The 27,968-nt window shown below is 37.5% G+C and overlaps 1 protein-coding gene across 1 annotated transcript; it reads right to left on the bottom strand.

The window, feature by feature from the left end:
- Positions 1 to 137: 137 nt before the first annotated feature.
- Positions 138 to 27,968, bottom strand: LOC109080388 (double-strand-break repair protein rad21-like protein 1). Its single transcript, XM_042729103.1, is given in 13 exon segments — positions 138 to 600; positions 5,023 to 5,097; positions 6,223 to 6,324; positions 6,480 to 6,628; positions 18,748 to 18,844; positions 18,964 to 19,076; positions 24,379 to 24,499; positions 25,937 to 26,037; positions 26,839 to 26,934; positions 27,022 to 27,125; positions 27,225 to 27,324; positions 27,436 to 27,565; positions 27,705 to 27,968. Coding segments are annotated over 13 exon segments (1,536 nt in total). The 5' UTR covers positions 27,894 to 27,968; the 3' UTR covers positions 138 to 441.

Below are 27,968 nucleotides of genomic sequence, written 5' to 3'. Positions count from 1 at the left end.
AGCACACCCATTTCTTGTAAAAGGACATCCTGCTACAATTTTCCTTTAGAGTTTGTAAAAGTATGTTTGGAAGAACAAAATGTTTTTATTTTTTAAGTTTCAATATTTATTTATTTGATTTGTACATTTAATGGTCTCAAGAATTGGGTAAAAAGAACATACATATCATAATAATCAACACATAGCACAACTGTTTTTGGAAAATAACAATTATTACATTAAACTGTAGGACAAAAAGACCAATACCAATTCAGGCTTGAGTTTCAATCCATGCCAACTCACTTTTCAAGTAATGAACAAGGATTTAGTTAATTTAGTTCATGAAATTGGTTAAACTGAAACAATCATATTAATGATCACTTTATATGGAGACCATTCACTGTGTTGTCAGCTGCTCTACGGTACTTTTCACCTATAGCCCAGCTCATACAGATCTGAGTACTACATATATATATATATATTTGCACTCTGGTGCAAATTGGTGATTTGTTGTTTCCTCAAGACCAGCAGGCAGAAAAATATGGCTGCCACATATGAACGACTGCTGCTTTCACATAAAGCATAAAGGCTGTACATGGCACTGGGGGTAGAGTCTTGTTTCTGAAAAGAAAAAAGAAGTTAGTGCAAGCTAAATCCTAAAAAATAAAAAAGAACACCAAAAGGTGTCCATAAAACAGTTAGCCAAACATCAAGCATCTTGACTCTTTTTATACTGAGATTTAAACATGTTATTAAAAAAACTTTGTGATATCCAAGTTTAAAAACTGAGAAATAATGATTGAAAAAAAAACAAAAAAAAAAAACAAAGCAGACGTGACCAATCACAGTTTGCTTTGGTTTAGACAACAAAACATACAAGATATTAGTCAGAAAATAAAGCAAAACATACAATTCTGTTTGACATCTACGATATGTATCCCAAAAACTCAAAGATTAATAACACTACCCTGTCAAACTTCTGCAAATCCAGTGATTTTCCACAGCAGTTTAGTTGTTACTGAATCAACCCCGTATCTTGTTAATATGACTGTCCAGGCAGACTGGTGCACCCCAGCACCCACAAGTTAGATGAAGTCAACTGGAACTGACTAGAACTAGCACTTGCAGACAGCCATGTTTGTGTATACAGTAAATACACAACAACCATCATGTCTCCAAGATCTCAAAGTCATATAAACTACACAATTCTACACAGATCACATTTCATAATCCTATACAGAATCATTGATCTACTGTATATAATATCTAATATAAATGTTTCTATATAATATCTATCAGCGTATAGAAAATATTTAATATAATCACATAAATAACCTGATCTCATGAAGAAAACGTACCTGTGGGAACTTTTTGGCAAAACGGGAAATACGTAGTGCCATGTTAGGGATGATCATTTGAACCGGTTAACTGTTAACCAACTGTAAGAATTTTGACCAATTAGTACAATTAGTTAAACGGTTAAAAAAGTCATTTATTTATTTTTCAGTAATTAATCAAAATATTTTATAAGGTTTGCTGCATGGTTAATATACACTACGCGTATAAAAACTAACTGCGCTTTTTAGAGAGAGAAAAAAAGTCACATAAAAGTTGCATTTTATCATTTAATTTAGAAGGCCTAATGCCCACGCAAAATGTTTACAAATATTATAATAAACACCGTAAACATAGCTAGGTTATTTTAGTTCCCCTCACTCCACAACAAATCCTTTCAATTTAACAGTATTTAGAAAAGAACAAGAATAAAAAATATAGGAAGCTATAGATAAGCTAAAAGGCAAGCCAAAACAAATTAATTTAGGCTAAAATGAAACTGAAACCAACAATGGGTCTCTCATTCAACACAAAATCAAATGTTTCCGTATTTGTTATGTATTTGAATGCCAAAATATTATTTATTATGTACTCCACTTGCGATCCAATACAATAAGTAAAACAAAATACAAAACATCACTGCGGTACAGTGATAACGCTTAATGGCACAGATTTGACTACATATTTAAACTAAGCAGTGTGTTTTTGTTCCCCATATGTTCGACTGACTGTATTTTATTATGATAATGAACATTGAATTGTCAAGGTAGTAATGCTTAACTGTGTGTGATCATGCAAAGCGCCGGCGCAATCACTTGAATTTTTTCGTTCCAACACTGGAAGCAACTACTCCTTTTAGTCAAAGATAATCGGAATTGTAAAAGGTCTGCATTTATTTGTGTACATTCACAATAAAAACAAATCTTTGTGCTTTTGTAAAACTGGCCTAAAGAAAAGTTTTTTTAATTTATTATTTAAGTAAAATATATATTTCTTGTTTAGGCCTAATTATTCGTTTATATATATATATATATATATATATATATATATATATATATATATATATATATATATACACACACACACACACACACACACACACATACAGCTGCATCTCAAATTAGAATGTAGTGAAGTAATGCAACTCAAATTGTGAAACTCATGTATTAAATAAATTCAGTGCACACAGACTGAAGTAGTTTGAGTCTTTGGTTGTTTTAATTGTGATGATTTTGGCTCACATTTAACAAAAACCCACCATTCACTATCTCAACAAATAAGAATACTTCATAAGACCAATAAAAAAAATAAAAAAAAAATTTAGTGAATTGTTGGCCTTCTGGAAAGTATGTTCATTTACTGTACATGTACTCAATACTTGGTAGGGGCTCCTTTTGCTTTAATTACTGGCTCAATTCGGTGTGGCATGGAGGTGATCAGTTTGGGGCACTGCTGAGGTGGTATGGAAGCCCAGGTTTCTTTTGACAGTTGCCTTCAGCTCATCTGCATTTTTTTGGTCTCTTGTTTCTCATTTTCCTCTTGACAATATCCCATAGATTCTCTCTGGGTTTCAGGTCTGGTGAGTTTGCTGGCCAGTCAAGCACACCGATACCACAGTCATTTAACCAACTTTTGGTGCTTTTGGTAGTGTGGGCAGTCGCCAAAACCTGCTGGAAAATGAAATCAGCATCTTCAAAAAGCTGGTCAGCAGAAGGAAGCATGAAGTGCTCCAAAATGTCTTGGTAAACGGGTGCAGTGACTTTGGTTTTCAAAAAACACAATGGACCAACACCAGCATATGACATTGCACCCCAAATCATCACAGACTGTGGAAACTTAACACTGGACTTCAAGTAACTTGGGCTATACACCCTTCCTCCAGACTCTAGGACCTTGGTTTCCAAATGAAATACAAAACTTGCTCATCTGAAAAGAGGACTTTGGACCACTGGGCAACAGTCCAGTTCTTCTTCTCCTTAGCCCAGGTAAGATGCCTCTGACGTTGTCTGTGGTTCAGGAGTGCCTTAACAAGAGGAATACGACAACTGTAGCCAAATTCCTGTAGCCAAAGTCTGTGTGTGGTGGCTCTTGATGGTCCATTCCTTGTGAAGTTCACTCAAATTCTTGAATCGTTTTTGCTTGACAATCCTCATAAGGCTGCGGTTCTCTCGGTTGGTTGTGCATCTTTTTCTTCCACACTTTTTCCTTCCACTCAACTTTCTGTTAACATGCTTGGATACAGCACTCTGTGAACAGCCAGCTTCTTTTGCAATGAATGTTTGTGGCTTACCCGCCTTGTGAAGGGTGTCAATGATTGTCTTCTGGACAACCGTCAGATCAGCAGTCTTCTCCATGATTGTGAAGCCTAATGAACCAAACTGAGATACCATTTTGAAGGCTCAGGAAACCTTTGCAGGTGTTTTGAGTTGATTAGCTGATTGGCATGTCACCATAATCTAATTTGTTGAACTGGTGTTTTTTTTTAAATGGGAGCCAAAATCATCACAATTAAAAGAACCAAAGACTTAATCTACTTCAGTCTGTTTGCACTGAATTTATTTAATTCACAAATTACTGAAATAAATGAACATAACCACTAAAAAATAAATAAACAGGTAAATATGGAACATATATACATATATAATGTTTTTCTCCGCTCGCAGAAGTGCTGCAGGTGTGAGATATTATATGACTATGTGAATCCTCATGTTCTGTTCTTTTCTGCTTTTGCACATATAAAATTAATCCCTAGTAAACAAATTTTGTATTTTTAACAGGTCACAAACACGTATCCTTTCTAATTTAATCTAATTCTAATTTAAAATAATCTTGTTGGTTAATGGTTAATAGTCGGTTAACAAGCATCAAATGTCGGTTAGGAGAAATAACCGAAATGAACATCCCTACGCCATGTACAATTTGTGACATATTCAATGTGAAATGTCCACTGAGTGGTGCTAAATGTGTTGGCTTTTTTCCAGGTGAACAGATTAGGAACAGATTAATGTAAATATGGTATGTTTTATGTGACGTTGCTTTTGTGTCACCGCAGTTCTGACTTTAAATGTCTGTTGAGTGGCTCCATAACTAATGCTCTGTGACGTTTTAAATTAACATACCAACTGCACTACACCTAAACATGAACAAAAGTAAATGTGACAAAAACACAATAGCAAGCATGCCATTATCTCTCATCTTTCAGCGGTTTCAACGTGAGTCATATTTTTTATGGGTTTCTTACCCAATTACTCCACATCATAAGTCCAGTTCCGTGCCGGCTGAGCTACCAAGCAAGCATGTTACATCCAGAAAGTGAAACATATGGAGCTGTAATCATAACTATGCATGAAAACAATCACAAATGCACCTCTAGTGTTCATTTCTGTTGGAAACTGTAGTGATATGTACTTATTCGTACGTTATTTCTCATCTTGCAAAAAATTCCCATGCACAGGTACGTTTTCGTCATGAGATCAGGTAGCACATATCACAGTGCTTTAACACAGCCTGCTATTGCCACTGTGAGCAGTGTCAAATGAATCAGACTGAGTTTATGCCCTTAAGTCTGCAGCTCTCTTCACCACCCATATATTTAATTTCCCACTCTCTTATTTCTTCACACCTAATTCCTCATCTACAACTGCTCCACACGCCAGGCCTGATCAGCATCAACTCTCTCTGTGGATTTGGTGTTTGATTATTTCTTACTTTGAGGGCCTGGAGGAGGTTGTGTGCCCGACTGGTCATTCTCTTATCCTCTACATCCTGGCTGTTCAGAGAAAACTGCAGACAAAGGGAAGAGGTCAAATGTTACACACACATCAGTCTCTTCTGCTCACCAAGGCAGCATTTACTTGATCAAAAAAATAAAAAATAAATAATAATAATAATATTGTGAAATATTATTGCAATTTAAAATAACTGTTTTCTATGAGAATATGTTAAAATATAGTTTTTTGGTGTGTTGTAAAGTTTGATTTTCAGCATCATTATTCCAGTCTTCAGTGTGACATGATCCTTCAGAAATCATTCTAATATGCTGATTTGCTGCTCAAGAAACATTGCTTTATTATTGTCAGTGATGAAAACAGTTGTGCTGCTTTATATTTTTGTGGAAACCGTAATATATTTTCAACAAACAACATGAACAAAATTCAAAAGAACAGAATTTATTAGAAACAAATCTTTTGTTTGTAAAACTTTTTAAAGTCTTTACTGTCACTTTTGATAAATTTACTGCTGAATAAAAGTAGTAACTTATTTAAAAAAAAAAAAATCTTACTGTCCTCAAACATTTAAACAGTAGTGTAAGAACATGTTTGACATAGGATTTCCATGATTATAAAATTGCAGTAAATTTAACAACAAATAGTTCAGATCAAAAAGATCGAGTCCCCCTTATCTGTTGCAATAATCTGACTGGCATTCATGCACACACTCAATGGAATATTTGAATTTACTTTCTCACTTATTCTTTATTCAGTTTTTCATAGAAAAGTTTGTAACAGCCACAAGTTACTTATTTCCTTATAAAGTTATGGATTTTAAAAGTGTGACTAAAGAGTCATATAATATTTCAATATCACTCTGAAAATTAAACTCATGACCATTTATGGAATGCAAGATTGCAGAAAAAAAAAGAAAAGAAAAAAAAGTGACCTTTTTGTTTTCAGGTAATTTTGTTTTTTATTAATAAACTTATTAAAAGGAGTTATTGGAATATTCAATGTTATTTGAGTTTGAGTTCAACAAATATAACAAATTGGATTGGTTACTACCTCAATTTTAAAGGCACTGACAATGATGTCATTGCACAGTGCAAAGATGTCACTAGTCAACATAAAATTGTCATTAAGTCGACAATATTTAATAATCAGTATTTATGTGTGGTAAAGTGTTTAGCACTACCTGTGTGTGAGTCAGTGGGGTTTCCCTCATATCTCCAGATGGGATAACATGCATGGAGATCTCAGAGAGAGGCTCTGGATGCGACACCTCCAATCTAATCTCCTCCTTTGAGAGAGAGAGATGGTGAGATAGGGGTGAAATAATTAGTTATTACATTCTGATGAAATACTACAAATCTAGACCAGTCAATCACTCACAATAAGACCAGTAACATTTATAGCTAGTACACAGGGCTGAAGTACATATGCAGTTCTTACACTGTTGGTGTTCCAGGGAGGTGGAGGTTCAGGATGAGTGACAGAAACTTCTACAGTAGTGTCTCCGCCTGCTGCTTGATCTGGACCAACAGAGTCTTGCAGCAAATTCCAGTCATCCAGAACCGGCTGAGCTGAGTTTTCCCAGACCTCTACAGGTTCACACAGACACACACACAAACACACATTTTGCAGAAAGGACAGACTGAAATTTAAGTCTTTATTCACAGAAAATGTTGCGCTCCTAGTGTGTTCAAAAAACACAAAAAAATATTTGAAAGCCATGAAAGGGAAGTGAAAAAAAATAAATAAATACTCAGTGAAAAGTGCTATCATTTGATTTCAGAAGGCTTAAAATATTTAATTGCAATATTCAAATCAATTTCACTGCATCAAGAAAAAAAACCACCAGATGCATTCTGCTCCTATGGCAGATGTTTACCCGCTTCAGTGCAAAAAATGCTTTTCTTACTTAGATCTTTTTGTCTTGTTTCCAGCCAAAATATCTAAAAATGCTTAAATCAAGAAACATTTTCTAGACAAGTAAAAATTATTGTCTTGTTTTCAGAAAAAAAACAAGTCAAAATTAAGTGAGTTTTTGCTTGAAACAAGCAAAATAATCTGCCACAGAACAAAACAAAATCATACCCCACTCTCATATAAATAAGACTTTTTTGCTTACCCCACTGGCAGATTATTTTGCTTGTTCTAAGCAAAAACCAACTTAATTTTAACTTGTTTTTTCTGAAAACAAGACAATAATTTTTACTTGTCAAGAAAATCCTTAATTTAAGAATTTTTAGATATTTAGGCTGGAAACAAGACAAAAAAAAATCTAAGTAAGAAAAGCTTTTTTTTTTCCAGTGTTTCATGTTGATTTCAAACCTGTTCAAACCTTTTTTTTTTTTTTCTGCAGAACACTAAAAAGGTATTTTTGAGAAATGTATCAGTGTATTTTTGTCCATACAGTGCAGTCAATATTCACAAAAACTGTTAGGTTATTAACATTCTTCAAATTATCTTCTTTCACAAGTTTACCTGGGAGAATAACACAAATAGAGGAGGAGATGGGGAGGTGGAGGGATGCCGGAAGAATTGTCGCTAGGACAGTGCAATGACTGCTGCTTACATTATTATTATTATTATTATTATTATTATTATTTCATTATTATATGCTCATAATAATAAATGACAGGACTGAATGATTAGGCTACTCCTGAACCTACGTTTGGAACTTCATTTCATGATCCTCAGAAGAAAGAATGCTGTACAGGTTTGGAATGATTTCAATGGGAGTAAATAATCTCAGAGGCCCTGTTTACACCTGGTTTTAAAGGGGTCATGAACTATGAATCCAAAATTACCTTGATCTTTTGACATATAAGAGGGCATTGTAGGGTACAACGGGGCTAAAGGCCCACCTTAAGAAAAAATGTGCTATTCACTGCGCCTAAAATGTATAATTGCAGAAATATATATATATTTATATGTTGTATTGGACATTAATGGAGCAACAGATTTTGTGTGAAAATTAATCATTCAAGTTGCTTATTTTCAGGGCTCGCAAAATCGCTAGCACAGCGTGCCGGGGCTATTGTGTTTTCCAGTCGGGCTACCAAAATTCATCACTGCCCTGCTGACGGGCTATCTTGAATAGTGATATAAAATGCTTCCCTTGATTTGCGTTTTCCACTCGCTTGTAGGGGTAAAACGGATCATAGTTGATCGTTTGCACTTGTTTCTATGTCTTGCCGATTTAAACATTCAAGCGCTTTAAACCATTCGCACGCACTCAGAGCTGCACACACTCATTCAAAGCGCGCACAGAGAGCACCGGCGGCGCCAGGGGGGGTCTTGGGGGGTCTCAAGACCCTGCCAAAAAACGCCTTGACCCCCCATTTGACCCCCCCACCCCACCCTCTTCCTGATTAAAAATATATATATATATATATCCGGGATAAAGATTTAAAAATGTTTCTCTTCTAACTACGCAGAACAATAATAATTAATAATTTTAGACATTTATTCGTACACTGAACCGAGAACCGTTTCTGTCGGGCACGTACGATTCGAGAACCGAGGAGCTGATGATACTGTGCATGCGTGATTCAGCCTGAAGCAGACTGACACACAGCGCGTCTGAACCGAACTGGTTCTTTTGGTGATTGATTCTGAACTGATTCTGTACTAATGTTATGAGCGCGGCTAAACCGAAGGCTTGAATGAAGGGCAGTCATGCCAATGGCATTACGTCGAGCGCAAAAGAACCGGTGAACCCTATTTTTTTAAATTGGTTTATTGAATCGAACTGTCCGAAAGAACCGAGCTTATCACTACTGATCCGATAAAACGATGCAACCGGTTTTTGACTCGAGAACGAGTCAATTTTTCGTTATCTGGCTCGGCTTGGTGTTCAAAACTTCAGTTCTCTCTTCACAGCAGTTCAGTCAGTGTACTGCTTGAGTAAATGAATTACTCCGGGATATTGGTTCATTTTGACTCAGAGGGAGTGTCAGCCACGTTAAAAAAGTTAACAGCTTAAGTAAATTGTGGATTAATCAGGGGCGTAGTTTATGGGGGGATGGGGGGGTAGGTAACCCCCCCAATATTCAAATCCATCATTTACAACCCCCTCAATATTTCAACATGAAAATCACAGTAGATCAAATATGTAGAATTCATTTATTTTGTAACAATAATTTTGTTCCTAATCAAATATGAGTTTGTCATAATAAATCATACAAAAAATACTCCCCTTCCATTGAACCGATTGGTAACGCCCAACCAATGAGTCGCACTTTCACCGAAACAACGCGAGTGGTGTTTATGGGAGAGCACACGGGTAACGTTAGCGCCAAAAATGAAGAGAAGCGCAGCACAGCGAACTATATTTAACTGCTGGTCAGAGAGCGATGCAAAATAAATAAATAAAGCATGTACTGAAAATGAGGTATGAGAATATTGTGTAATAGCTAAGTACACACCACATATATTTTAGCTAGCTAATCCATTGCAATGTATTTAGCTATAACTATCAGTATAACAAGTTACCAAAGCAGCTGGTCTGTTTGCTAGTTTATTTTTCAATAGTGTCTGTAATTATCAATGACAAAAGTATTCACATCGGTGTTTGTTTCCTTCCTAAATTAATCTGACTTTTGAACGAATTGGATGAATGAACGATTTGAGTGGCTAACTCATTAAAACAGTGAAACGCTGCAGCCTACTGGCGGTTTCAATACTTAATTTATTTCTTTAGATAATCTCTACTATGTTAGAATTTTATGAATGATGATTATACACAAATTCCATAACGTTATGAGGTGTATAATCTCTTAACATGTTTTTATAACAGATTCGAGGTAAATATAGCAGCAGGGTAGAAAAAGTCAGCAGAGGGAGAGGAGGAGCAGGTGACCAGGTGAAGAAGATGCCATTCAATCAATAAAATAAAATAGGAAACAGTATAGACAGTTGTTCAAGAGCCGATGTGTTTCCCTTAAAAAAAAAATAAAATGCATTAAGGTGGAATGTAAAAATCTTAAAATAAATGTCTAAATGTTGTCTCTTTCGTATTTGTATATGTTGAATTTGTAATCAGTTTAAAAGCATGTAGATATAGATAGATAGATAGATAGATAGATAGATAGATAGATAGATAGATAGATAGGAAAAAAAATAATGAATCCAATAACAATACACAAAAAAATAAAAAATAAAAATTGAAAAAAATAACAGGCAGCATACAACGTTCAACCCCCCCAATGTTCAAACCAAATCTTCGCCCTTGGGATTAATGCTTATTGTAGACGCGAACCGTTTCAAACGATTCAGTTCGATTTGGTGAACTGGTTCAAGAAGATCCGGTTACATCGAGTGATTCGTTCGCGAACCGGATGTGCTGTGAACGCGCTCACAAACAGACCCGGAAGAGAAGACAATGCTGAATAAAGTCGTAGTTTTTGCTATTTTTGGACCAAAATGTATTTTCGATGCTTCAGTAAATTCTAACGGATCCTCTGATGTCACATGGACTACTTTGAAGATGTTTTTATTACCTTTCTGGACGTGGACAGTATACCGTACATACATTCTCAATGGAGAGACAGAAAGCTCTCGGACTAAATCTAAAATATTTTATACTGTGTTCTGAAGATGAACGGAGGTCTCACGGGTTTGGAACGACATGAGGGTGAGTCATTAATGACATAATTTTCATTTTTGGGTGAACTAACCCTTTAAAGTTTGAGCATATTGTTTGCAAACTGCAATTGATTAATTAATTAAAAAGTAGTTGATATGCTGTGTTGTTTTTGTTGTTTAGTAGCAGTAATATGCAGTTATTAGCCATATCCACTGTATTTTTTGTTGGTTTTCATTAGACCCCCCTTGAAATGACCAGGACCCCCCATTGCCCCCCCCAATCAAAATTGTCTGGAGCCGCCACTGACAGAGAGCCGTGTTTCTGAAAATGCGTGTACACAGAATTGATTCCTCTTTTGCGTATCCTTGCTTCTGAATGAATACATACACAAAAAAATACATCAAAAAAACAAACTCTGCAAGTATTCTCATAAACACAGTCGGTTATGTCTTAAGTGAACGTATACAGTGGAGAAAGAAATCTCCTGTGCATCGTTAATATTGGGTCCGTGCATTCGGTCTTAAAGGGGCAGCAGCCTATAAAAACCTGCTGTTCCATAAGCACCACCTGCTATCAGAGAGTGACATTTGTGTCTTATTCACAAAGCTAAAATCAGACCATTCTGTTTTTTCTTCAAATTTTGAAATTATACAATCGAAATAACATATATTTAGCATCTTTTTTGGACCGTAATTCAAATGCAGTGGTTGCGTCTGATTTTAAATAGAGCACAGGCAAAGCCTTTTATTTGTATTTTTTTTTAATTATTATTTGATTTGGGATTTCTTTTAAAATTTAAAAAGTTTTTAAAAAGTTAGTTTTATTATTTGACAATTCAATTTCACAAAGAAATATGCAGCATTTTGTCTGATAAATAATAAAAGGACACCTTTTCATTTATAATTTGTCTTAAATCTCATTTTGTAAAAAGATATATAAATTGTATTTGGTATTCTGTATCATGAAATTTATCGCAGCGTAAGTAGAGTGAATCGTTACATCCCTATATGCTACTAATTTTTACTGATCATGCTGATTTGTTCGCAGTAAAGTTAAGGGGTCCAATTCCAAAAACTCTCCGTAGGTTTCATCCTAAAAGTGTACATATGCACAAAAGCTAGATTTTGCGTACGCACAAAAGTTTTCAGTTTGATAAAACCATGCGTATGCTAGAACCTGTGCAAAATCCCTTTATAAATCCCAGTCAAGGGAAGATTGTGCGTACGTGCATCTCCACCCCGACTCCTCCCGAAAATCACTGTATATGGAGCTTATGACGCCTAGTTTTACTATGCATAACCTCATCTGCATATCATTTCCATGCATATTTCCATCCATGTGACACCATATTTAACACTGTTAAAGGTACAAGACATTAAGGAAATATGAGATGCGGACTATAAATGCAATTTGTGCCATACACACTTTTTTTTATTGCTTAAAATCATCCAGTATCCTTGTTATGTTTTAGCATAAATATATAAAAATAAAAATCCCTAAAAACAAAACTGTTTAAAATAGTTCTCAGATAAATATTTTAGAATATAGTTGGTCTCATTCGTTTCCACTGGCCAAATAGTAATTCAATTGTTTTAAACAATTCAAATCAAATTTAATTTATGCAGTTTTGCTGATAAGGTGAACATATTTTAGCTATTTTTAGCCTATATTTATTGCAGTGTAAATAGAATTGTCTGACTCGGCGCATCACTGACAAAGTAGCCTATTTTAAAAAGAAAACATGCAAATTACCATTTTCTTCAAGTTGTATCCTTCAAATACAGTGGTATTTTTCATAATGTTGTGGAGATGCCTTTACACGACATCAACACCTCTGTGCAGCTGTGGTTGTAAAGTAATTATTATCATTGGACCTATTCAAACCCGACAATGAACCGTTCGACCACTGAATCCAGCAGTGTCAGCCATAATATCGAAATAAGTGCGCATTAGGGGTGGAACGGTTCAACTTTTTCACGGTTCAGTTTGTATCACGGTTTAAGAGTCACGGTTTCAGTATGGTTCGGTATGTGCTGTGTTTATGGGAAACCTATACTTTCGAATAAAAATAAAGAAAATAAGAATAATCTATCTAACTACAAGCAACAGCACAAATAAATACAAAAGAGTAAAGATACAAATAAAATAAACAGTGATTTTCAGGTTTTTTTAGGTAGGTCTAGCATTAGTTTTTAGGTAATCAAATGTTATACAGCATTGCATATTTGACTGTATAGATTAAAGATTAATCATTATCCAAGTTACAAAAACTATCCAATTAAAAAGCTCAAATCAAAAGTCACTTTAAGAGAATGCACTGATCCAATGCACTGATACAGTATGTTCAGCCGGCTATGTCTGCTATAGGATACCTTACCAAGACGGACATTTTGACATAATTTGGAGGAATTCCTCCACAAGTCAGTCATAGTTTACATAGATGACATCCTGATATATTGCCGGAACCTGGCCGAACATCACCACCACGTGATGCAGGTCCTCCAGAAGCTCAGACAACACCATCTCTTCCTGAAGCTGGAGAAGTGTGAGTTCCATCGCTCCACGGTACAGATCCTCGGGTACAACATCAGCCCTGAAGGTATCCAGATGGACCAGGGGAAGGTATCTGCCATTAAGGAATGGCCCATTCCACAATCTGTGAAGGAACTCCAGAGGTTCTTAGGATTTGCTAACTTCTATCGATGCTTTATCCAAGACTTCAGTCTGCATACTACACCATTAACCTCTCTCCTTAGAGGTAAGCCCAAGTCCCTGTCCTAGACTTCCACCGCCCACGAAGCATTCGAAGATCTGAAGAACGCCTTTAGCACGGCTCCCATCCTTCATCTCCCGGATCCTGAATCACTGTATGTGGTAGAAGTGGACGCCTCCACCACCGTGCTATCCCAGCAGTTCGGTGAGCCTCCACGCCTCCAGCCTTGCGCTTATTATTCCAGAAAATTGACCCTTGTGGAGCAGAATTATGACATTGGGAACAGGGAGCTGTTAGCGATCAAGATTGCTCTAGAAGAATGGAGACATTGGCTGGAGGGAGCTAACCACCCCTTTACGTTAATCACTGATCATAAAAATCTACAATATCTCCGTGAAGCCCGTAGATTGAATCCCCAGGAAGCTCGTTGGGCCCTGTTCTTCACCAGATTTAATTTCACCATCACTTACCACCCTGGAAACCGCAACTGCAAGGCTGATGCTCTTTCCGGTCTGCATTCCCTGGACAGTCCTTCGGACCCCGAATCTATACTCCCTCCAGCCATGATTGTCAGCCCCATCATGTGGAGCACAGACGAGGACGTCAGAGCTGCTACCCAACATGAACCGGCAATCCCTTCTGGGCTCAGTTCAATGTATACTGGGCTCTGGACATCCAGGCAGCCAACAGACCCTCTCGCTCCTCCAAGCTCGGTACTGGTGGCCCAGTATGTCCCGGGATGTCATCAGGTACGTCCGCAGTTGCTCAGTCTGTGCCATGTCTTCCACTCCACGTCAGCTCCCGGCAGGCAAATTGGTACCCCTACCTTATCCTTGAAGGCCCTGGTCCCATCTGGGAATTGACTTTGTTGTGGATAGATTCTCAAAAGCCTGCAAATTAATTCCCCTACCAGGATTACCAACTGCCCTAGAAACTGCCGAACATCTCTTCAATCGTGTCTTCCGCAACTTTGGTCTACCAGAGGATATTGTGTCCGACCGGGGTCCACAATTCATATCCAGGGTATGGAAAGCCTTCTTCCATCTCCTAGGAGTGACGGTCAACTTATCTTCTGGGTACCATCTGCAGACTAACGGCCAGACTGAACGGAAGATCCAAGAACTCGGACGGTACTTCTGGGCATACTGCCAAGACGATCAGCACAGCTGGAACCATTTTCTTCCCTGGCCCGAGTATGCACAGAACTCCCTCCGACAAGGTACCACCGGCCTCACACCCTTCCAGTACATGCTCGGTTACCAACCCCCTTTGTTCCCTTGGACAGATGAACCGTCAGACGTTCCAGCTGTGGACTACTAGTTCCGAGAGAGTGAGAGAGTGTGGGACTCAGCTCACATCCACCTCCAGTGCACCATACGGAGACACAAGGCCTTTTGCTGATGTTCGACGTGCCGCCACTCCAGTTTACCAGCCAGGGGATAAGGTCTGGTTGTCAACAACACGGGATCTGCGTCTCCGTCAGCAATGCAGGAAGCTGAGTCATTGCTAAATTGGTCCATTTACGGTCAAGAGGCAGATCAATGAGGTCACCTACAGGCTCCAATTACCACCCAGGTACCGCATTCACCCCTCATTCCATGTATCACTCCTAAAACCCTTCTCTGCCTCCACTACAGATTCCCCGGAACCTCAGGAACCCCCTCCTCTGGAGATCCTAGAACAACCATCCATCTACCAGGTGAAGGAGATCCTGAACTCGCAGCGACAGGGCGCCCGGCTGGAATACCTGGTGGACTGGGAGGGGTACAGACCAGACGAACATTCCTGGGTGGCCAAGGATGACATTCTAGACCCCATGCTCCATCGACAACATCCTGATCATCCCGCACCCAGAGGCCGTGGCTGCCCTCGTCATCGCGTTAGGGCGTCAGGAGCCGCCCCTGGAGGAGGGGGTAATGTCAGGAACTCACCATCACAGCCCCCCCTGATTATCTCCAGAGCTCTGGAAGTTAACCTCTCAACAACCCAACAACACCTTGTCACTGAAACACTTGTAAATAAACTGTTCACTTGCACTAAATCCTCCGTCTCCATAGTGGTTCGTGACACAGAAACGGAAATGAAATCAAATTTAATAGTTCTGAACAGAATCAAAAATTTGATATGGCCATTAACCGGTTAATAACATTACTTTATTGTTCCATTTAATATTTGAAATTTGCTTTCGACCAATCAGGAATTCAGATATGCAATTGTGACACGGACGCATCCAACGCGTTAAATGCCTGTGCTCAGTTGTGAAATCATCATAGGTAAATCGCATTGGCAATGCATTAGAGTTTATCATTTTAGTGATTCAACAGATATACAACAAGATGGTGGCGCGTCCACACGCAGCGGCTTCTCTCTGTCCCGACAGAACGGTGTTTTCGTGTTTTTTGTCTTGTGAGTCACAGTGTTTTTGTACGTCGTCATCACGTCTTTAAGCGCGCATACAGTCGTGAGTTTCTGCTGGATGTCGGCAGAGCCGCATTTTTAGAGTTAAACTCCGTGCACGCGGAACAGCTGCGAGATCTCGGACTGCTCCGGAGGCCTACATCATCACCGACCCCCACTACTGCATCTCGCCCACAGCGGAGGCGCCACAAGCGGCGTGAGAGGAAGCAGAAGAGGGGTAAGCGCGGAGGTATCCAGGCTACGCTAACGGCTAACCCACACAAGCCATCTATCCCCACCATCGTACTGGCTAACGTACACTCTTTGGACAATAAACTGGACTTCATCCGATTACTACGTTCAACTCAAAGGACTGTAAGAGACTGTTGTGTTTTTGTGTTCACGGATGCTGTTGTGATCTGCAAACACTGCTCACCCCTGGTGGAGTTTATGATTATCAAGTGCCGGCCGTTCTATTTGCCGAGGGAATATACTGCCATACTGCTCGTTTCGGTTTACATTCCCCCGAACAACAACAACAGCAACAGGAACGATGGCACTAAATGAACTGCACCAGCACATCAGTGAGCAGCAGACAGCCCACCCTGATGCTTTTCTCATCATAGCTGGGGATTTCAACCATGCTGACTTAAAGAGTGTGTTTCCAAAAATACACCAACACATTAACTTTCCAACAAGAGGTAATAACATTTTAGACTTTGTTTACACCACACAGAGAGGAGCAGAGGACAGCTTCATCCATCAGGCTGTCAGGAAGCTGAACTCGCTCCCGAACTTGCCCCCCCCCGTCCCTCTTCAGCCCCAGGCACCACTGAACTATGAATATTAATATATTAATAATAAAATGTGACATAAGATACCAGATCACTTCCTGTTTTTCTTTTTCGAGTAGAAAATGCTGTACTTTATAATTATTATAAGGCTATTGTTATTGTTATTATTATTATTTTTATTATTATAGGCAAAGAAATAGTTATTATAATCGTTTTTAACTGGTATTTTTTCTAGTCAAACGATAATAATACAGAGGAACGCAGGAACAGAAACGTTAAAATATCGATTCTGCTCGGAGTGAACAGACTGGATTTTTTTTTTTTTTTTTCATTTTCAAGCCCTGCTTGTTAATCTAAAAACAGCTTATATTGCAGGCAGTCTGCCAAAACAACAGCCTTTGAAATGTATGATGTATCGATGGCTGTTGATCTTCTGCGGAGGCAGCACTTATATAAACTATTATATAAGTGCTGCCTCCGCAGAAAATCAACAGCCATCGATTCGCACATGTAGTGGAGAGAGGTGAAAGCACAGGTCTACGCAGAAACCAAACGATAATGATGGCTCTGAAGACAACAAGATGCTGTGGAGTGCCAAGCTGTGGAAAAAACAGTGTTTGTGTTGCCTTCCTTCTGATCCCAGTGTTAGGAAGTAGTGAATTAACTTTATTTTTAAATCTATCTTTATCTTTAATGAAGATCCAGACCATGCCATTAAGAACTTGGTCTTTTGTTCACTTCCTTTTTTACCACGGATTCATTTAAAAACAAGGCTTGATTCGACGCAGGATTTTCAGAAAGATTGAATCTAAAATACGATGCTGTGCTGACTATATTGGTTCCAACAGTCATGTCGCAACACAAGTGTTATTGTTTTTATTATGTGGTCACTATTATTGTGTATTATCATTTTATATGTCAAAGTATTTATGCGTTTTTTACCTAAATCACAGCATATAAATCTATAAAGCATGCTGACTGTCAAACATACACAAGCCAATCACAGCAGTGGGGGTTTACTTTTAAGTCTATAATACAAACAGCCAATTCAGAAAAGATTAATTACTGAGATTTCAGCAACTCGAGAGTCTAGACCAGGGATGGGCAACTGGAGAGGTCGCTACTTTCCAGCGCTATTAATTTCAGCGTAAATGAAATGAAACGCTGACTAGGGAAACAGTATTTTTCAATCAAGATGGTAAACAGATTATCGTTTTACTAAGTTCAAGGTGATACCCATATGTTTGGGTTGTTTGGAAATCTGTATTTTATTTAAATTGACATCACTGCTCACAAACAACGGGGTCGCCCAGAGTTGCCTCAAATTTCAAAGCCCATCAAAACTCTTAAATGGTATAAAAAGTTCTTCATTATAAGAGGTCTTAAAATTGGGGACGGAAAGACAAGAATTGCTATATAGATTGATATGATGCCGATTGAACTTCAAAAGGCTACGATTTCACTGAATAAAACTAGAGCGCTGCATGTTTCAAAGTCAGGCGCTGCGCTGCTTTGTGTACTGTCATTGGAAACCACTATATTTTTGCCTCTCCGAAAGTGAAACCTGCTGGCAGAGAACGAATTTGCATTTTCAATAAGCCCTTCTGCTGTTTTTGCTTCATATTTTTAAATGTGAACCGGTGGATCGACTAGAAGCTAATGCATAATAAAAATCGTAACAATTAAGACACTAAGATATATTTCTGTTATTTAATATACTATTTGATTATTGTTTAAATTAATATAATAATTGATACTTTTGATTGTTGCAAATTTACAGACAATGCAAGTGAGACCTTTACATTGGCTTCTTGGTGTAATATTGCTGTCAACTGACAACAAAGTTTCCCTTCTGAATTAGCATAACTGTACAAGTTTTAGAGTTAATAAAATCTTTAAAAATAAATTACATTAATTATACTTTAATTTCCTTCAATAAAAAGGAAATTGAGTAAAACGGTGTAAAAGGTGTGTGGACGTGGATTAGCAATCTGGCCCTTTGGCATAAAGGAGAAAAAATGCTGGCTCTCATCACTATCAAAGTTGCCCATCCCCGGTCTAGACAAAATCCGAACATGGAAGACGCATTTAAAATGCATGTTAGGACCAGGTATGAATGTGTCTCAGCTGATCAGTTATCACATCACAGAAAATGCATCTTCATACCAGGTGGAAACAGGGCTCATCAACTCTGCTTCTGTCTGATGCAATGCGATTCGTTACCCTCTCTAGATTGCTCTCTCATCTCCTCTGGGTCAGTCTGCTGTCTCACTCCTCCCTCCAAGCCTGGTCTGTTAGGTGATGTGCCACAAGGGAACAGCTAGAGGAATAGAGGGAAAGGAATATTTCCCATGATGCACTGCATAACACTAAACTGACAGTATAATGACAGCTGTGCACTTCATCTATGATGCTATTTCAGCACAGGGGGTGCGATACCTGCTTTAAGTCAGGGTGTGAGAGTGGAAGGCAAAAATTGGAGAAGAGCTGCTTCACTCCTCCATTCTCCTTCCACTCCATGAGCTGCCGAGTAGGCGGGGCTATCTCCACTCCTGATGTCATCATTTGTTAGTTCCTTTGACCAGTCAATCACCAGCTTCCGTTTCCTCGTGCCTCTTTTCCTTGTTGAAGATAATGAGCAATGAGCAATGAGCAATGTTTGAACTTTCCATTAGTCTGATGCACCAAATGTGAGTAAAAATCAGCATTGGCGAGTATACAGTACGAACCAGTGTTAATTGCCAGTCAGCTGTAACTTTTTATATTAACTATAACAATGTCTAAGAACACAATATGGTTTTGTGTGATTATGAAGTCACAAAAACAGTGTGTTGGGGTTAGTAAATGCTGCTCCACACAAACTCCACTTCTGAAAGTGCTGTGCATCTAAGGCACTAACAATCTGTTGTCAAATCTGTTGTCAGTCGAAGAGAAACATTTCTAAAGAGAAGTTTCTCTGCTGTTTTTCGCTAAAATAAATCTCTGTGGTTTAACATTTGAAGGCAAAGAAAAAAACAACAATACGAATGATTATTTTTATGGAAATTAAAATTATGGAGGGATGCAAACTCATACAATAGTTTTATTTTTATCTTATTAATTTTACATTTACAGTTGTGCAAACAAATTCACTTTAAAAATTCACTTTTCATTGATGACGATGACATAAAAAAAATGTGCCAAAATTCCTTGTGGAAAACAAAGGCTTTTGGGATGACAATCACATGAAATTACCATTATATCCAGTAGAGAGCAGCAAAGGATCACTCTTTAGCTCAGTTGATTTAATTTAAAAACTAAATTATATAAAAAAAAATGCCTTACAAAGGACACAACAAAAAGTGTGTTTTAAGTTTTATTTTTAACTGTAGAAGCTGCTAAAAATATTCAGCCAAGTAACACAGATGTTTTGCCATTGTAGTTTTGTTACTCTGAATGTTCTCTGCATCACTTAACGCACAAGTCTATTTTTGACATCGGTTTGTCAAATAGCTCTTTCTGCCCAGTGCTACAGTTATCACTGTCAATCATAGCAATGACTGACGGAACAATTTAGCGGATTTACTCGCTTAACTTTTTACACTTGCTTTTGCCACTCCTGAAACAGTATAGGTGGATGTTCGGTCCTCTTAGACAAACAAAACTTCTCTTCAAATTGTCAATGGATTATGTAGAGAAAAACCGAGCAAAAGTGCTCCTCTTATAGCGCAACTGACTGAGCTTACTCGCATGAAAACTCCTGATATAATAAATGACTGACTACTTAATCAACCCCAGACAATTTTGATTGGGGGGGCAATGGGGGGTCCTGGTCATTTCAAGGGGGGTCCAATGAAAACCCAGTTGCGGCTCCAGACAATTTTGATTGGGGGGGCAATGGGGGGTCCTGGTCATTTCAAGGGGGGTCTCATGAAAACCAACAAAAAATACAGTGGATACGGCTAGTAACTGCATATTACTGCTACTAAACAACAAAAACAACACACAGCATATCAACTACTTTTTAATTAATTAATCAATTGCAGTTTGCAAACAATATGCTCAAACTTTAAAGGGTTAGTTCACCCAAAAATGAAAATTATGTCATTAATGACTCACCCTCATGTCGTTCCAAACCCGTGAGACCTCCGTTCATCTTCAGAACACAGTATAAGATATTTTAGATTTAGTCCGAGAGCTTTCTGTCCCTCCATTGAGAATGTATGTACGGTATACTGTCCACGTCCAGAAAGGTAATAAAAACATCTTCAAAGTAGTCCATGTGACATCAGAGGATCCGTTAGAATTTACTGAAGCATCGAAAATACATTTTGGTCCAAAAATAACAAAAACTACGACTTTATTCAGCATTGTCTTCTCTTCCAGGTCTGTTTGTGAGCGCGTTCACAGCACATCCGGTTCGCGAACGAATCACTCGATGTAACCGGATCTTCTTGAACCAGTTCACCAAATCGAACTGAATCGTTTGAAACGGTTCGCGTCTACAATAAGCATTAATCCCAAGGGCGAAGATTTGGTTTGAACATTGGGGGGGTTGAACGTTGTATGCTGCCTGTTATTTTTTTCAATTTTTATTTTTTATTTTTTTGTGTATTGTTATTGGATTCATTATTTTTTTCCTATCTATCTATCTATCTATCTATCTATCTATCTATCTATCTATCTATCTATCTATATCTACATGCTTTAACTGATTACAAATTCAACATATACAAATATGAAAGAGACAACATTTAGACATTTATTTTAAGATTTTTACATTCCACCTTAATGCATTTTATTTATTTTTTTAAGGGAAACACATCGGCTCTTGAACAACTGTCTATACTGTTTCCTATTTTATTTTATTGATTGAATGGCATCTTCTTCACCTGATCACCTGCTCCTCCTCTCCCTCTGCTGACTTTTCTACCCTGCTGCTATATTTACCTCGAATCTGTTATAAAAACATGTTAAGAGATTATACACCTCATAACGTTACGGAATTTGTGTATAATCATCATTCATAAAATTCTAACATAGTAGAGATTATCTAAAGAAATAAATTAAGTATTGAAACCGCCAGTAGGCGGAAGCGTTTCACTGTTTTAATGAGTTAGCCACTCAAATCGTTCATTCATCCAATTCGTTCAAAAGTCAGATTAATTTAGGAAGGAAACAAACACCGATGTGAATACTTTTGTCATTGAGTAATTACAGACACTATTGAAAAATAAACTAGCAAACAGACAGCTGCTTTGGTAACTTGTTATACTGATAGTTATAGCTAAATACATTGCAATGGATTAGCTAGCTAAAATATATGTGGTGTGTACTTAGCTATTACACAATATTCTCATACCTCATTTTCAGTACATGCTTTATTTATTTATTTTGCATCGCTCTCTGACCAGCAGTTAAAAAATAGTCCGCTGTGCTGCGCTTCTCTTCATGTTTGGCGCTAACGCTACCCGTGTGCTCTCCCATTCAAACACCACTCGCGTTGTTTTGGTGAAAGTGCGACTCATTGGTTGGGCGTTACCAATCGGTTCAATGGAGGGGGAGTATTTTTTTGTATGATTTATTATGACAAACTCATATTTGATTAGGAACAAAATTATTGTTACAAAATAAATGAATTCTACATATTTGATCTACTGTGATTTTCATGTTGAAATACTGAGGGGGTTGTAAATGATGGATTTGAATATTGGGGGGGTTACCTACCCCCCCATCCCCCCCATAAACTACGCCCCTGATTAATCCACAATTTACTTAAGCTGTTAACTTTTTTAAACGTGGCTGACACTCCCTCTGAGTCAAAATGAACCAATATCCCGGAGTAATTCATTTACTCAAGCAGTACACTGACTGAACTGCTGTGAAGAGAGAACTGAAGTTTTGAACACCAAGCCGAGCCAGATAACGAAAGATTGACTCGTTCTCGAGTCAAAAACCGGTTGCATCGGTTTTCGGATCAGTAGTGATAAGCTCGGTTCTTTCGGACAGTTCGATTCAATAAACCAATTTAAAAAAACCGGTTCACCGGTTCTTTTGCGCTCGACGTAATGCCATTGGCATGACTGCCCTTCATTCAAGCCTTCGGTTTAGCCGCGCTCATAACATTAGTACAGAATCAGTTCAGAATCAATCATCAAAAGGAACCAGTTCGGTTCAGACGCGCTGTGTGTCAGTCTGCTTCAGGCTGAATCACGCATGCACAGTATCATCAGCTCCTCGGTTCTCGAACCTTACGCGCCCGACAGAAACGGTTCTCGGTTCAGTGTACGAATAAATGTCTAATGAATTATTAATTATTATTGTTCTGCGTAGTTAGAAGAGAAACATTTTTAAATCTTTATCCCGGATATATATATATATATATATTTTTAATCAGGAAGAGGGTGGGGTGGGGGGGTCAAATGGGGGGTCAAGGCGTTTTTTGGCAGGGTCTTGAGACCCCCCAAGACCCCCCCTGGCGCCGCCGGTGGGTAGATCTGCGAGCATGTAGAACTCTGTAAACTTGTGAAAACAAAAATTAGTTCAGAGGGAATTTTGTAATTCTAAACCAGAGCGTGCACGCAAAAACACACAGGACTATTTAAAAGCGATTGACTTCAAGTGGGTACAGAATTGAATTGGTATTAATGGTACTGTAAACCCCCGCCCCCCACCAAAAACACTTTCTCATTGGATCTACACAAATCTCGTAGATGACCTATTTTGATCTCAAAAAGATATTTTTTTTTTACTGAAAGGTGAGAAGTTTGCATCTATGAATATGAAATACTTTAATAATAATAATAATAATAATAATAATAATAATTAATAATAATCATAATAATGGCAGTTAGATATGTTTCCCCAATTTGTTGTGATCTTTTGAATTAAATGATGCACATACAGTTTCATTGCTGGTAAAGATGTTTATGGCTGGTAGATTTTTTAAAATTTCTCAAGTCATCGGCAGCCATTGGCAGGTGTGGTAAAATGTTAGTTTTAGTTTTAGGCCCTGGTCTGATTTGTTAGCAAATTTGTGACCACGTCTAGACTCAGAATGGAATACTCTAATACTGCATTATGAGCAGTATGTACTGTATAATGCAAATTAAAACTCTAACTTTAATTCAGTGAGTGGTGACCAGCTGCCATCTCAAAATATAAAAAAAGCAAATGTTGTATTTGTGATCCAGTATTATGCAAAATTGGTCAGCTAAAAAAAGTAAAGAAAAACTATGGTTGATATTACTTTGTATGACACTGTATGCTGTAATATTCTTCAATAAATATGGCTCTGGTTGCAATTTACACCTTCTGTCAAATATAGTAGGCCATTATGGTATTCCTAAACACAGAATATCTACATAGCGTGCACTGTGTACATACTGCATCAGATAATTCATTACCATGATTAGCCCTAGAAAATGTACATGGATATTTTTATTCCTGATTGTCAACAGCACCCTCAAGTGGCTTCATTAGAGCAGTTAAACCCCAACATTCACCCAAAGATGAAATTCTGTCACCATTTACTCAACATCATGTTGCTCCAAATCTGTACAACTTTCTTTCTTCTGCAGAACATAAAAGAAGATATTCTGAAGAGTTGATAACCAACAGTTCAGTTACATTTGACTTACCTTTGACACTGTATGGACAAAAACACATTTCTCAAAGTATATTCTTTAATGTTTGTCATAAGAAAGTAAAACTCATGAAGGTCTGGAATGATTTGAGAGTGAGTAAATGATCACAGAATTTTCATTATTTTGGTGAACTTTCTGTTAAACTGTTCAACTTTGAACAATGTACAACAATTTGAGGCAAATGTCAAAACTGCTGCTCATATAATTCTCCAGAGCAGCTAAAACTCACGTGAGGCAACAACCAGTGCAAGAGCGAAACCTTCCTCTGCATTTACTAAGAAAGTGGTCTCGGTTGGGGCTGGACTGCTCCTACCCTTTAAGCAGGAAAGTTCTGGTTTCACAGACTCCAGCTCTTTGAGAAAATGACACATTGGTAAATGTTAACATTGCAAGCAAAGGCCAATTCTTAATTACAGATTTAAAAAAAAAAAGTGTTAATATTTAAATTGGTACTGTACACCCATATAACCAATTAGAAATTAACCATTTATCATTTTATAAACTAAAGTGTACATGTAAAGACCATACTACATGTCCTAAGTGGTTTATTAAAATAATAAAATATCTAAACATTTTTATGTTGTAGTAAAGCCTCTGCATGTAAGCTTTTAACCTTGAAATATAATATCACTAGCCTTTTCAAAAACTTAGTCTTTTCAAAGACTACATCTGCATGACAGAAAAAACAAAAAACAAAAAAACTTTTAGGTATGCAAATTAAAAATGTCTATTTTTTTTACAATCTCTTTATAGTACCTTACAAGCCATAAAGTGTTTTAAATAACAAATCAAATTTTTATGTACATTTTTGCCTTTTACTTCTCATTGTTATTGATTGTGTGTAATTTCATGTGAGCAAAGCTTTTAACAACGAGATATGCAGATGAATAAACCATTAACAACAACATAGTTGCTTGTTCATCTGTTTCAAAAGCTAAAATATAATGTAATGCAAATACACACACACACACACACACACACACACACACACACACACACACACACACACACACACACACACATATATATATATACACTACGGGCCGTTGAATGCTTGAATCTGATTGGCTCACCAACGTTCTGAGGTGTTCAATTATTTTCTGAGAAACCCTCGCCAAACGTAGTTCCAGGCAGCTCTCTTGACCGTATTACAGTTCCATATCACGTTGCATAGTAAAACTGTAATAACGGAAATTACAGGACTAACAAAAACAATAACATGACAGACGATTTTCCGAAAGTAAATACACGACATTTCTCACTAGCGAGGTAATAACAGCGATGTGTAGAGACTGCTGCAGAACACTGTTGTGGGACGCACAGAGGTAGCCTATTTTACACAAGCTCTCTCTCTCTCTCTCTCTCTCTCTCTGTGTGTGTGTCTCTGTCTCTCTCGCTCTCTTTCTAATAGCTTCATTAATATCTGCATTAGAATGCTATCAATGGCTCAAGCCTCCATTACCAGATTTAAAATTACGTTTTGGAACCAGCAAAACAGGCGTTGGATGAGATGTGGAAGAAATAATCATACTCACAATAGCGATTCAAGTACAAAAACCGAACAAATCCCTTTAAATATATCATCTGATCAGTGTCTTGAGGTGTGGAAACCGTAATATAAGCGGAATAATTGACTCCGGCCCATTGAATTATTAGAAAAATAATTCACACCCGAGGTGGTAATGAGGCCACGACGCGAAGCAGAGTGAAGAGCTGTGAATTATTTTTCTAACAATTCAACAACCCGTCTTCAATTATTCCTTACACAATGTACTATCATTACCTGCTGCACTGACAGCAGTTGGAGGAGGTGTAGCTGGTAATTCATTAGAAGTTTCATCAAAGATATCAGGCACCACAGCATCATCAGTCATATCGGCTATAAAATCTTGACAGACAACAAATAAAGAGAAATAAACAAATATGGGACTCTCTCTCTCTTGGAGAAGTGGCAGAGTGATACAGTTCCATAATTTTAGTGATTTAAAAAAAAGACAAAAATTAGGCAAATGTGTTTGTACAAATTTAGATACAATGATTTTGTACAAATGCACAAAAAGCAAGGGGCTTCATATTCACTTATGCATTATACTATCATACCCCACTTTAATGTTCACATTAAGCTTTGGGAAAGTGTTTGATAAACATATTTAAAAATAGTTATTTTTTTCTGTTTTGTGGCAAAAAATAAATGATACACCTTTATAGAAATGATTTACCTTTAACATTAAACCAAATTTGATTTTGAAATAAGGACATTTTAATGTATCCCACTTTTTTAAACATTTAATTATTTGCTATTATTGCACTCACCTGTAGTGTTAATGCTTGACTATAACTGTAAAGGTATAGTTCACCCTAAAATGAAAATTGTGCCATCATTTTACTCCCTTTAACTCTTTGTAATCAGCAAGACCTATAACGGTCTCTTAAAACAATGACTAAACATTTATTTGACATTTGATTAACATTTCATATTTTAATCTTTATATAATTAATGATTATAATGATTAATGCTAATACTAAAATAATTGTTTTATTTGAATATGCATTAGAAAACACATAATGCCAGTATTCATTTCAATTTGACTTTAAACATACACATAAATATTACTAATTTCATTAGTATGTGTGCAAATTTTCAGAGTAAAAGCACTCATAAATGAACTCATAAATGTTCATACTGTACCAATGAGGTCGACAGCCATTTTCTCATCACCAAAGCAGTAGCCATGAACACTGAAACTCTGATCAAACAATCCTTGATAAGACTGGATTTCCTCACCTTTGAACGGGAAATACAACCACAGACATCTATAGTTTTGCAAAGTTTATGTAAAAACCTGGTTTATTGATCATTCAGAGGTGTTACCTATTCTCTCCATGGTGAGAAAGTGGTTCTCAAAGTTCTCTTTGAGAGTAATATCTTCAGTGCGGCACTGGTTCAAAGAGAAGTGATCGACCACATCAATGGTGCTGGGTGAGACATAACATGTCAAAGAAGTCATAAAACACTAGGCACACATCCGCAAAAAATCTATATGAAGAGCTGTGAGCTGTTAATAAACGTGATACTTGAGATCAGGCAGCTGGGAATCAAAGTCAGTGAAGTCCTCTGGTAGAGTGATAGTTTTTAATGTGGCCTCCATCGCATCCTCAGGCAGATCTGTCTGTCCTGTGAATAAAAATGAAATATTGTTGAGTTCTCATGCAGCGTTCCCTCATTCTGTTGTTACTGACAGATTTAACATCAGAGACGGCATGTATTGTATGAGGCTGCATTTACCTGGCCTGAAAGCCACTTACATTTTGACCAACGCATCACTGCAGTCTGCAAGAAGGTATCTGGTCTTCTTTGAGTATATCCGGACAACTCCTAAAAGAAGGTGACCTGAAGTTCACAGACCAACTTTCATCTGGTAATGAATCATGGAGATAAATCCCACACACAGGAAGAGACAATGATACACTTTTTTCTGTCTCTAAAAGTGAGCACTAACCTCATTAAATTACTTGGTTTAGTGTTAATATATGGATTAACCAGGTGAACCTTACCTGGGGCGATAAGATCTCCTTTATGGTGGTCTCTAGGTCACATTCAAACACGTGTGCTTTGGTTATTTTCTTCTCCCAATGGGCTGCGAGCCATATCTTGGCTAATGTGCTTCATTTAGAGGTGAAGATTTGGGCATAAAACATCGTGATGTGTGGCATGTCTGAGAAAACATAAGTCGTCGTCATCATGGGAGACTATGAAGCTAATGTAACTTAATGAACTTATTAGTGTTTATTAACACCACCGTACACTTAAATAGACTA

The sequence above is a fragment of the Cyprinus carpio genome, chromosome B8, assembly GCF_018340385.1.
Source record: "Cyprinus carpio isolate SPL01 chromosome B8, ASM1834038v1, whole genome shotgun sequence".
NCBI lineage: Eukaryota > Metazoa > Chordata > Actinopteri > Cypriniformes > Cyprinidae > Cyprinus > Cyprinus carpio.
The sequence above is the reverse complement of the archived record's forward strand: the minus strand, read 5'-3'. Positions and strand labels throughout refer to the sequence as shown.